General features: G+C 39.3%; 1 protein-coding gene across 4 annotated transcripts in view; it reads left to right on the top strand.

Moving 5' to 3' along the window:
• phactr2 (phosphatase and actin regulator 2) overlaps positions 1–13,429 on the top strand; it is a 64,244-nt gene that overhangs the window by 12,157 nt on the left and 38,658 nt on the right. Inside the window, exon 1 of one of the 4 annotated variants that reach the window (XM_047351981.1) lies at positions 11,057–11,305. The exons of the other annotated variants lie outside the window; for them this stretch is intronic. Coding sequence (XP_047207937.1) covers positions 11,263–11,305 — 43 coding nt within the window. The 5' untranslated portion in view covers positions 11,057–11,262. Of the gene's footprint in view, positions 1–11,056; positions 11,306–13,429 lie in introns of those variants that run through there. 4 annotated transcript variants of the gene reach the window in all.

Genomic DNA, 13,429 nt, shown 5'->3' with positions numbered 1-13,429 from the left:
TATATACAATGGCTGACAGCCCCTTCACTTCTGCAGACAAAAAGTTAGAAACAAAGCCACACCTTCATCTTCAGTTATGCCACAAAAGCAGCTGCGTTTGTAAGATACCGCTCCTTAATGCCCGCAGGCTTTAATATTTAGATAATAGAGAGGTAAGTCCTGCTCTGGTGAAACAACATAACATCAAATTCATCCGCCTGTTGGACAGGTAGACATTGCCACTTCCTTTTTTTAAATAAAGATACATAGTTTCTTTGTGCATCCTGTCAACCTGTATTGTTTTAGATTGACTGTTTAACTGAAAGTGTTTACATGTACTGATTTTTTTTTACAGCAGGTTTTATTGCACTTATAACCATGGATTTAAAATGTGAAATTCAAAACATTGTGTAAAAGATTTTGAGGCTTACTTTGCTGAACAAGAACGTGGTGTAGCACCTGAGTAGAAGCCAACACAACCATCATCAACTACTGGTGGTCTTCTTGAAAACAAACCATGTTTAGGCTTGAAAAGGCCTCACAACACAGCTAAGTAAACATGGCGGACATGCTCATGACAGCTGTTCCTGCGACTAATAATGGCTATCTTGTAAATGTGTGCAACTTTGACCGGATAAAGTGGGAGCATCCAGGTGCAGAAGTAAAAGATATGTGTTTACTCCTCATGTTTGGCTTTTACAGCCTCATGTCTCACAGCCTAATAATATTTTCATTTGTGCTATATTTGTGCATTTTCCTTCTACCATGACTTTTTTTTTTTATGTTTTCTATTAACCATACTGCATAGTGCAAAGCTTTTTTCATGCAAGGGCAGCTCTGTGTCTCTCAAGCTTGCTTTGTTCTGCCTGCCTTGTCTGGCAGGATGTCAACTATTGATTTATTCAGACAACATTTTAGCAGTGATGGCAGCTTATGGGTTGCGCCGAACAGAATACAACAAACAGGAGATCGGATTTCAGGCAAGCTGACTGGAAAATGTGAAGAGGAAAAGAAACAGAAGTCATTATTTACCTTGTCCTTATATTAAAATACTGCACTGATAAGGTCAACTAAAAATGGATGAAGGTGTATGAACTTTTAAGCAGGGAGATAAAGGTTTATTTTCGAAACTGAGAGTGTGCAGAGTTGGAGGGTGCCCAATAACAAAAATCGCTTGTTTAGCCAGTTGCCTAAACAAAAGCACATGCAACCAAACAATTTGTGTTGCATTGCATTGCAAGTTTTACTTATATCTTTTTGATGTTACCATCACAATCTTTAATGTTTGTTTTTTATCGGGATTCTATGTCATACACCAACAAAGCACAGTGCAAAATAAATGTGAAGTGGAAGAAAATTTGATGTGGCTTTTAAATTTTTTGCACATTTACATAGTGAAATTTACTCATTGTTCCTTGCTAAAGAACTCCAGCTCAGTCTGTTTGAATGAAGAGGGTCTGTAAACATCGCATTTCCAAGTCTTTCCATTGATTCTTAACTGGATTTAGGTGTGGACTTTAACTGGGCCATTTTAACACATGAATATGCCTTGATCTAAACTAATGAAATCCCATTGTAGCTCCGGATGTATGTTAATTGTCATTGTGCTTCTTTATTGAGGATCCCCACAGCATAATGCTACCACTCCCTTGACTCTTGTCGTGTTTACTCTTTGCTTCTTGCCAGAGTGCTTCTCTGCAGAGTGCATGACTAACAGCTGTCTCCCACATATTCCCACCTAAGATGTTGATGTTTCCAGTTTGCCCAGCCTGACTTTCACTATATTCTATTTAGGGGCATCAGAGAGGATGAAAATGAACACAAACTAAAGACACACTTAAGTGGACTGAACTTACATTGTGTTTGCCTTAGTCAGCTCGGCTACTCAAACTGCTAGACTACACCAGAAACATTCAGCCAACTGTTCGCACAGCACATATATGTTTATACATGTCAATAGGCAACTTGGGGTGAAGTCCCTGGCCCAAGGGCACATCAACTTGCAATAAGGAAGGAAGTTGGAATGAAACCCACAAACTTCTGAATGCAAGAGGTCTGCTGTTCCCTTTGAGCTGCAGCTGCCACATTTTAATTTGTAAAGGGAAAAAAAGCGTATTTTTGCTTCTACCTGACAATTTTGCCCGAAAAATAACTATTTTTAATTCAACAGTTGAATCCCTTTACAAGGCAGTGTATTTAATAATTCAGTATTTGGTTATAACCCACTCCACTGCATTAGGTAATCATGGCTATATTAATTGAGGTTGACTTGTTAGACAAAAGAAGTAAACTAATCTTTATGGATAAATGTGGTAAAGGCTTTGATCCAATGAAAAAATGCTGCAGCAGATGAATTCATCAAAATTTTAAAGAGTGAAATGATATCTCCTTTCCTGTTTTGCACAGCTACTCCCATATTGATCTCATTGATGTATCATAGAGAGCAGTTTTCCTTCTGGGGCTTGACTGGTACTAATATTGTAGGGATGCAATGAAAATCTTATTCTAGTTGCTGTCTAAAAATTAGGGTTACAAAATAGTCTTCGCAGAGTATTAGTGGCAGCATCAATGCCAAATACAAAAGCATGGCTTGCTAATTATAACCGGTCCTAGGGCATACAAAAAATGCCATTTTTCTTCAGGCCTTTTTTAAGTACACCATATACCTTTTAAAGTCATTATTTAATTTGATGGACTTCTGCACATATATGACAGCATTTGATTGAGACTCTTTCTCTCTAGTTTGCCTTTGCTCAACTGAGACTCTGGTTTTTGCCGACTCACACTTTACTGTTTTGACAGTTTGGAGTCTGAATCATGATCCCAACGTGTCGATCTCTGAACATGTACTCTTGAAAGGTCACTCAGTTTGTAATATCTCATACTCAAGCCATTTTCGGACAAGCAGGGAGAATGCAAAACAGGACAAACAAGTATTTGGAGTATGTTTTTCTGTTTTTGACGTGTTGTGAAAGTACACACATGTAAGGCTGCATTGGGGATATTGGAATATACAGTGGAAGACACCAAGTTTAATAAATAAGTCAGAGAGTGGAGAAAGCCTCTGAAAAAAATAGCACTTAAACAATTATTATCTTTTGTTCTGCTGAGGTTACTACTTAATATTTGATGACTCTCTTCCTTCCATTTGGCCCCACTTCCCGGGTACCTCTACGGTCTCTCCTTCAGCTGATATGGTCTTTGAACAGTCAGGTTGCTTCAGTTGATCTCTGTTATTTAGTACCAGGAAACTTAGAACCAACTTCCTGAAAAAGCATTTTTCTGATACACAGATTATGATACAGTTAATGTGCATTTCTCCAACTTTGAATCAAGTATAGTTGTTCCGGTTCTTGCAGGTTGCACAGATTACAAGTAAAAGCATCATATCGATCCAGGCTAAATCTAGAGGGAGCTTAGTTCTGTAGCTGATCAGATCGTCACAAAGGCAGAAAGCATTACAGACACAGAATAACCATGTGTACAGTGCAGTCACGTCTACAGTAAGGTTATCAAGCTAATTTTGACGGACTTGTGAAACTAGACTTGGCCTTATGTTCCCTCTTCTTTTGAACATGGCAACTTTGTTTTGACATTGACATCGGCTGTCACAATGTCAAGAATGAAATCTTATCACCAGACCAGTTCAGTGGCCTTATCAGTCTGACTGAACTGCATTACCTGAAGGGTGGTCTTATAAGAAGGTTGCCACAAAAAAAGTTTTCAATGCTGTCATAATTTTGCCATATTTTTTGTGTTTTGGGCTGGGTCGCATATGTCTGTTATTGCATTAATGGCAAATATTAGTTATTATTTTGTTTGTTTTATTTTTTTAAGGAACATATGGAGTGTGAACTGTACAGTAGATGAGAAAATGATGTTGCAGAAACTATGTCATTAGGAGCAAGTTTGTTTTGTGGAACCTCGAAACACACTAGTTTGAATACAAAACATAATAAGAGAGGTACAGTTTCCTAAAAACATCACTCCCCTTGAAATGTTCCATGTTATGCATGGTTCCAATCACAAACTTCTATGTATTTTATTCAGATTTTATCACGATAGACCAACACAAAGTAGTACATTACTGTGAAGCGAAGTGTTTTATGGAAAAACTATTGTAAAATGAAATGATTGCAAAATATCTCAAACTGGGCTGCATGGTGGTGCAGTTGGTAGCACTGTTGCCTTGCAGCAAGAAGGTCCTGGGTTCGATTCCCCACCAGGGGTTCTTTCTGCATGGAGTTTGCATGTTCTCCCTGTGCATGTGTGGGTTCTCACTGGGTACTCCTGCTTCCTCCCACAGTCCAAAGACATGCCTGTTAGGTTAATTGGTCACTCTAAATTGACCTTAGGTGTATGAATGAGTGTGTGCATGGTTGTTTGTGTGTTGCCCTGTGATGGACTGGCGACCTGTCCAGGGTGTACCCTGCCTCTCGCCCATAGACTGCTGGAGATAGGCACCAGCTCCCCCGCGACCCACTATGGAATAAGCGGTAGAAAATGACTGACTATCTCAAACTGATCTGTAAGATTGATTGGTGAACATTTGTAAACACCAATTTTCAAGTTCTGCAACAGATTCTTAATTGGATTTGAGTCGGGACTTTCGCTGAGCCATTCTAACACATACATCCCTAATCTAAACCAATCTATTATAGTTCTGGCAATGTTTAGTGTGGTTGTTCTGCAGGAGAGTTTCCAGGATTGCCCTGTATTTAGCTTCATCTAGCTTCCCTGCTGAAGAAAAGCAAAATGCTGCACCCACATGTCACAGAGAGGAGTTTTCCTCTTTACATAGTGGTTTGCATCTAGACCAAAAAGTAAATTCTTGGATTTTCAACTGGCCCGAGCACCTTCTTCTTCATGCTAGCGGTCTCATACATGGCCTAAGGCAAATTATAAATGGGACTTCCTGTGGTTGTCTTTCAACAATAGCTTTTTCCTTTCCACTCTTCCATAAAGACCAGATTTGCTGTATGCACAACTAATGTCTGAGCTACAGATCAGCTCCTCCAGAGTGACCATGGGCATCTTGGCTGCTCCTTTAATTTATGATCTCCTTGCCTGGCCTGTGAGTTTAGGTGGACGGCCATGTCTTGGTACATTTGCGGTTGTGCAATACTTTTAATTTCCAGATGACTGATTGATATTTGGGCTGCACGGTGGTGCAGCTGGTAGCACTGTTGCATTGCAGCAAGAAGGTCCTGGGTTCAATTCCCAGCCAGGGGTCTTTCTGCATGGAGTTTGCATGTTCTCCCCATGAATGCGTGGGCTCTCACCAGGTACTCTGGCTTCCTCCCACAGTCCAAAGACATGCCTGTTAGGTTAATTGGTCTCTCTAAATTGCCCTTAGGTGTATGAATGAGTGTGTGCATGGTTGTTTGTGTGTTGCCCTGCGATGGACTGGCGATCTGTCCAGGGTGTACCCTGCCTCTCGCCCATAGACTGCTGGAGATAGGCACCAGCTCCCCCGTGACCCACTATGGAATAAGCGGTAGAAAATGACTGACTGATATTCATAGCTTAAGAAACAGTTTTTCTGCTTCTTGATGCTTCATGACACTGTATATGTACAGCACCATGAAGCATAATTTTGTATGTACATATACTGTACATACAAAACATAAAATAGATTAATAGGATTTCACACACACATGTATATGTGTGTGTGTATATATATATATATATATTTATTCAGCCTCCAATAAATTTTGCCTAACAGATGAAGTGGTATATGATAGCACATCACAGTCAATCCTAACGCAGTCATTTTGCTCTGTATGCACTCTAAGTACTTCCGTCCTCCTGTTCTGTCTTTATCCTCCCACCACAACCAGGACTTTCTGCATCCTGATTTATCCACTTCCACCTCATTCACTAATGACCTTCCTATAAGGCTATGTCTGTCTCCATTGCTCCTAAATTGAGTTTTTAACAGGGCCATGTTGTCAAACATGGAGATAAACCTAACTGTCAATGAAACTGTCACTCTAAGTGTATACCTAAAGTGCACATAAATAAAATAACGAATAATATATAAAAATCACTGAATAACTGCAGACAAGCCATGCGCGACTGTATAAAAAGTTGGTAAGCAGGGCTGCACAAACATTTTAATATCTTGTGCAAGATCTAGCTAAACTGCTTTATCTAGATTACCCATTTTATTCTGTGTAAATAAGCCAATGTTTGCAGTTCACAAGCTTTGAGTCTTTCCGTGGAAATCTGAGGCAAGAATGTGCTTTCTTATGTGATTACATAAAACCAATGACTTGGTTTTTCAATCTTTTATGACCTATGAGGCAAAAGATAGACACTACTGAGACTGGAAACGTTTTTGCACCGAGTCACATTATTATGTTCAATAACCTTTTTTTCTTTGTTGACTTGAAATCAATTGTTTCTTATGAACACTAGATGGCAGTCTTGGACTAAATTTCACTCTACGTTATCATCATGGAAATCAGACTGCCAGTTGGTGGGAAAGCAAGTCTGTACAGCCAATTTATAAAAGTTTATAGAGTTGTTTGATAAAAAGATTTATAATTTTGCAAGTAGATGTTAGGAAAAGTATGATTAGAATTACAGTAAAATGTGCATGAAGTCTACACAATGTCCCCTGATGACATGCAAATATAGTTGTGCATGTATTTGTCTGTGTTGATGTACTGATGGCTAACTCTTGTCGGGCGATGATCTGCAAGGTTTCAGCTGACACTCTGTTGACACTGATAGGTAAAGCTGTCCCTCATACGCACACAAACACATTTAAACTCTTTCCTGTCTTAAGTCAGAGGCAGAAATGCTTGGCTTGGTTCATGATAACAGCATTACTATAATTAACAAGATATTACTATGGTATCCTCGGTTCATGCTGCTAAATTGACTGATTTGTCTCCTGTATGACCCACAGCAGAGTTCACTGCCATACTCTATGCTCATACTAAATTCATAGCAGGCAGAACTTACAGTACTAACCCTCATCCAAAACCACTGACATTATCCAGATCTTAAGCTTTTTTAAGTACTACGGACTAACAAGTGACTAAGTGTCACCCTACAAACATATATGAAAGTTTTTGTGCAAACTCCACTATTATTCCTGTAAAACTGTATTTGTTGTGTCAGATGTGCCAGCTGTTATCAGAGACAATACTGTTATTGCTCTTTGAAAGACAATTCAAATCCATATAGAGATGGTCAGATTATGGTAGAGCAAAGTGTAAATATTCAACTACAAAATGTATCTATATTCAAATACCCAATCTGTGATCAGGACAACACATCTGATACCAGGTATTTACAGTTCAAAGAGAAACATAACCTTTCTAAATGTCTGACATTGAATCAGGCTAAACTCAGTTAGGATTATCAGTACTATTTCTATTGACTAAATGCCAGGATAATGAGATGTTGTAGATATTTTTATAACTTTATTTAAAGACAGAGGTTTACACACTATGTCTTTGAATAATTTGGTAGCTCAAATGGTGATGCATGGCTTTTAAATGTCCTATAGGTTAATTTACTACATATGAGTTAATTGGAGATCTGTGAATGTATTTTAAGGCCACACATCAAATACACTGCTCCCTTGTGTGACAAAATCAAAAGAAATCAGCCAACATAACAAAAAGAATATTCTGAACCTTCGCAAGCTTCGCAAGTCTGGTTCATCCTTGGGTACAATTTCCAGATGCCTGAGAGTGCCACGTTCCTCCATTCAGGCATTTACATTAACACTATGGGAATGTCCAGCCGTAACAACGTTAAGGGTGGAGACGGCTTTGATGTCCCAATAATGAACCAGTTTCAGTGCAAGATGTGCAGATCCACCCCAGAACAGAAGCTAAAGACCTGCTTAAGGTGCTAACTGAATCTAGTGAGAGATTGTCATTATCCACAGTAAAACAAGTCCTGCACCACATGGGCTGAATGGTCACTCAGTTATTAATCAATGCAACATAAAAATTATTACAATTTGCAAATGCACTCAGAGAGAAAGACTTTAATTCTTGAAAATGTAATGGTAAATGGTCTGTACTTTTACTTTTAAGGACTCCAAAGCTCTTTACACTACAATCATTCATCCACCCTTTCACACACACATTAACACACTGACAGCGGTAAGCTACATTGTAGGCACAACTACTCTGGGGCAGGTGCCACTGGGCCCTCTGACCACCATCAGCAGGCAAGGCGGGTGAAGTGTCTTGCCCAAGGACACAACGACTGAGACAGACGGAGCGAGGGTTTGAACTGGCAACCCACCGGTTACAGAACGGACCCCTACCACCTCAGCCACAGTTACCCATGTGTGTCCTACATTCAAATAAAAAAATAAAATTGAAATGTTAGGCCATAACGTCCATTGTCGCATTTGGAATAAGAAGGAAAAAACTTTCAAACCTGAGACCACCCTCCCAACTGTGAAGTACGGGCAGGGCAGCATCATGCTGTGTTGGTGTTTTGCTGCAGGAGGGACTGGTGCATTTCACACAATAGGAAAAACATTTAGCATTTAGCAAATAAAGATAATTTTGGAAATGTTTACTGCCTTAAAACAGGAAAGGTTTAGTCTGATTTAATGTCAGTAAATGAGAAAATATTCTTATACACAGTATACATAAACATCCAGTTTTAATTTAGTATGTTAGCAAATGTAATACTAATCCATTTATATGTGGGCAGGATTTTATTTTTGTAACATCAAATTTATCCGGCAGTGCCTTCACCAGGGATCAGTGAGTATGTTTTAGTCACAGCTAGATGACTTATAGGGGACGTTACAATCGAGTTACCGTTTGGCCAAAGAAAAAGTTTCTAACTGAAGCTCTAAGCATGACTGTAGACTATAGTTTTGCTTCAAAGTCTTATGCTGCCTTTCAGAAGCTCTCAGCAAGGATCTGTGCAACCGTCACGGACTCAGAATGAGATTAACCAAAACTGTGAAATGTGCTCCTACCTGAGCTTCTCTTCGAGAGGCATGGCATTGAATAATGAATGGAGTGTTTGCGTAACTTGCAAAATATTTAAATGTTTTTTTTCATAATCCTCTTTCTGGAGGGATACATTTAACTGGTAAATTAGCTTCTTAATCCAAGTGAACATTTGTTTATTAAAATATGACATTTATGAGAGTATAATGTGGATATATGCATATTTAAAATACAGAGCCTTGCGAAAGTAATTATACCTTGATGTTTTAACAGTTTTTGTAAGGTTACAACCACAAACCTCTCATGTTTTCTGGGGTGATTTATGTGGTTGACCAACCCAAGAAGCGCATAATTGTACAGTGAGAGGAAATTTATGTACAGCTTTCTGTTTTGGGTTTGCTTCACAAAAGAGACAAGCAGTGTTGTATGGTGTAGAGACATTGACACTGAGGAAGAGACAGGAGGCAGAGTCGGAGGTAGCAGAGATGAAGATGTTGAGGTTCTCTTTGGGAGTGACGAGGATGGAAAAGGATCGGGATCGAGTACATCAGAGGGACAACTCACGTTAGATGTGGTGGAAATAAAGCCAGAGAGGCCAGACTGAGATGGTTTAGACATGTAAAGAGGAGGGATAGTGAGTACATTGGTAGAAGGATGCTAAGGCTGGAACTGCCAGGCAGGAGGCCTAGAAGAAGACAAAATGAAAGAAGACATGAAGGCAGTGTGGGTGAGAGAAGAAGATGCAGAATATAGGGTTAGAGACAGATGACTTGCTGTGGTGACCTCTGCAAAGGAAAAGCCAAAAGAAAAAGAAGGAGAGCTTTACAAAAGAAGATCTAAAAACTGGTGTGATTTTTTTTTTTTTAACATCATGAGTCAGTACTTTGAAGAACAACCTTTTATAGCTGCAAGGCTTTTTTTGGTTATCTTTGGGTAGCTCAAGCGCAGTCAGTTTGGATGAAAAGCATCTCTGAATATTGATATTTTTTAAGTTTTTTAGATTTAGGTCTGGACTTTTATTCTAACATCGGACTATGCTTTAATGTAAACCATTCTATTGTATCTCCGGCTGTATGTTTAGTGTCATTGTGCTGCAGAAAGCTGAGCCTCTGCCTCAATCTCAAGTCATACTAACAGTTTTTTTTTTTCCAGGACTGCCCTGTATTTAGGTCCATCCATTTTTCCATCAACATTTCTAGCTTCCTTACTTGTTAACAGATTATCCAACCTCAGCTGTGGATCCCAGCAGCACCTTCAGGGTTGGATTCTTGGCTGCTTCTCTAATTAATACTCTTCTTTCCCATTCTGTCAGTTTAGGTCTGCACGACCTTATTTCTATTTTTAAGGTTTTAAAATAAAGTAAAACAGAACACTTCTGCAAAAAGGATGGATACAATTTTTTCTGTTTGTTGAAAATGGTTATACAGAAAGAAAGCACATGATGGCACATAGACCAAGCAAATGACAAGAAAAATAGTTCTCAAAAATGATTACTATTCGGTCATTTATAGTCAAAGTTATTCAGAGTGAGGACGGTCCAAAAAGCCTCAGGTTGCAGACCACTGGTTTAGGTGGTCATGTTAGGTTTATAGGTTTCATTTTTGCAGCATGGGCTACTCACTGATAAGTTCAAATCATTTTTAACCCAACCGTGCTTTTAACCTCTCCACGGCATTATCCCAACGTGTCTGCTGTGTTCCTTGGTCTTCATGAGGCTGTTTGCTCACTAATGGCCTCACAGAACGGCTGCATTTATGCTGAGGTTGCATTACTCAACAGTGGACTCTAGATGCTAATTGGGCGAATCCTGTAGGAAATTTAATTTTCTGGATGAAAGAGTAAATGGGATTCAATACAAACGTTGGTGGTGCTACAGCTCTCGTTAACTAAAGAAAAAAAAAACTGCACTAAATGTCTATAATGTAGAAGCAGTTGTTCAGATTTGTGCCTAAATCCAAAAGGAAACGGATTAATTTACTTCATTTTTTGCATTCGGGCCACCTTACAAGTAAAGTTACTGGTTAGTGTGGTAGTGTGGCAGTACAACCATGCTTCTGGGCTCGTTCAGGAGGTGTCAGACCTCAGCAGCCTCTCTAATCTGCATAGCGGAATGAGAAGCATTTTCCAGCCGCTCACAGGGCGACGAGGAGGGAGGAGACGTCACTACGTAGGGACCCACTCACTCACTCTGTTAGTTGGTGTATGAACCAAGTTTCCTGCGCCTCGGCCATCAGCGTCTTCTCTTGAGATGAACGGACAGAGTTTATGTGGGGATAGGAAGCCGTGATTGCGGGCTCGGGTGGGGGCGAAGACCCGGTCCGACCCGCAGCTGGAGCTGAATATGGGTCAAACTGCTGTGTCTGCCGTGTCTCAGTCAGCGAGCGGTGAGTGTGTTTTCTGCGTTTCGACGTGTGTGTGTGCGGGATGTCAGTCTGCCTTCCTCTTGTTTCTCTCTCACTCACAATCCGCTATCTTTATCCAGGAAGTCCGCTCTCTTTGTTTAACTTTTTTTTTTTTTATGTGTGTGTGTGTTTTTTTTTTTTTGACATGAAGAACTTCGTAACACTTTTATAAAGCGCTAAGCTAAACGCTTTTATGCTAATCTAGCTAACTGGATGTTCGTTAAATCAATTCTCGCATCTTTATACGCGGGGTGTGTGTTTGTAAATGTGTCGCTGGCTGTTACCCAGCTGTCATGAAACTAGTTAAACAGCCTGTAAACAAGCTGGCGGTGGAGATTTTATAACCCAGGGGCTGTTTATAGGGCTGCATTGTTGCCTCCGAGTGATGAAAACTTGATGAATTTTGCAGCCAGTTCTGGGTCTCGGATCAGCTCAAAGAGAGATTAGGTTATTTTCCAGTAAAGGTTCTAACTTAAATATATATATATATTTTTTTACCCTAATTCTTCTTCATTTCAACTCACATTTAAGAGTTGGCAACCAAAGGCGTTTTATAAATGGAAACTTGAGGGAAATTAAACACAAAAGTGTGTCGTTACTCAGTCAACAAGTGGGTTTGAGCTTTGAAAAAGGCGTAACAGGAAATTTCTAGACTTTGGTTGAGATTTGACAGTTGCAGAGCTCAATGTTTTGTCTTTAAATCTAAGAACTCATTGAGTTATAAATTAGGTTTGAGCTTAATTAATCTGATAAATATTTTCTTATTAATGATTTAAAAAAAAGTCAACTACACCTCTATCCTACACATTTGGTCTAATGAATGCGTTTTAAAAAACGTCTTAAATAGAAATACAACAAGTAATCTGACGGAAACTGGAACCAGTCAATTTTTCCTCTGTGTGGTGATCAGCTGTTTAAGTACTGAAACAAATCTTACATTTTTTCCTGCTTTTTAAAATGCATCACAACTAATATTTCCCACAAAAAGAAACATACCTGAATGTAAATTAGAATACCATCACAAAGTTGTCATCATCCCAAAGATACTTGGTAACGACGTGGCTGTTAGAGTTCTTTATCTGAACATATCAATGGAAGGTTTGGTGGAAGGCAAAAGTGTGGTGGTAAAAGGTGCAGAAGCATCAGGGGGAGCTGCAGCCAGAATCAGAGCTTTAAGAGCCACCTTACACAGATGTATCCAGGATGTGGGCCACAACTGTTGCATACCTTGTGTTAAAGTAAATTTTGTACTTCATTCTGAAATCTAGAGGAAGAGCGGAGAGGCAACGTTTCCACAGTCCTTGATGATTTGGGGAACAACGTTGGTCCACTGTGTCACTATGTCAGTGCAGCTGCCTTCCAGGACATTTTAGAGTACTTCCTGCTTCCCTCTGCTTAGAAGAATTTATGAGAGATGCTGACTTAATTTTCCAGCTTGACTTGGCACCAGTTGACACTGGCCAAACTACCAATACCTGGTTTAATGGCCATAGTATCACTGAGCTTGATTGGCCAGCAGACTTCCCTGACTCACAAGACTCGACAATACAGACAAGTTGAAGGCCGTTATTAAATCTGTCTGGGTTCTTTAACCCCTAAAGCAGAGCTACAGGCTGATCCCCTTCATGTCACTCTACATTCTTGTAATAATTCATGCAAAAGGAGCCCGGATCAAATATTGAGTGCATACAGTACATGTTAACACCTATCACTTGGCCAACGTTTCTTTATTAAAAAGCTTCTTTTGTTGGTCTTATTCTAATTTTTTGAGAAACTAAATTTTGGGTTTTCATTTAGCTGTGTACCATAATGATCAAAATTAACAGAAGTACATTCAATTCAATTCAAAAATACTTTATTAATCCCAAAGGGAAATGAAATGTTGTAGCTACAGGAAATACTGTTTAATATCATATTGGTATTTGGATCTATTCACATGCAGCAGTATGCTTTGATCGATAGAGATTATCTTGTACTTTATTCATTTTCAGTTTGATTCAAAAAATATTTTGAATTAGTCAAAATGTTGATTAACAGCTCAGACTAAGTAAAACGTGAAATCAGTATTGGACAGGAAAAGCCTGATCAGTGTTTTGTCATTTTTTA

Source organism: Girardinichthys multiradiatus, chromosome 22 (assembly GCF_021462225.1).
Source record: "Girardinichthys multiradiatus isolate DD_20200921_A chromosome 22, DD_fGirMul_XY1, whole genome shotgun sequence".
Lineage (NCBI taxonomy): Eukaryota > Metazoa > Chordata > Actinopteri > Cyprinodontiformes > Goodeidae > Girardinichthys > Girardinichthys multiradiatus.
This window is presented reverse-complemented; position numbering and strand designations above follow the sequence as displayed.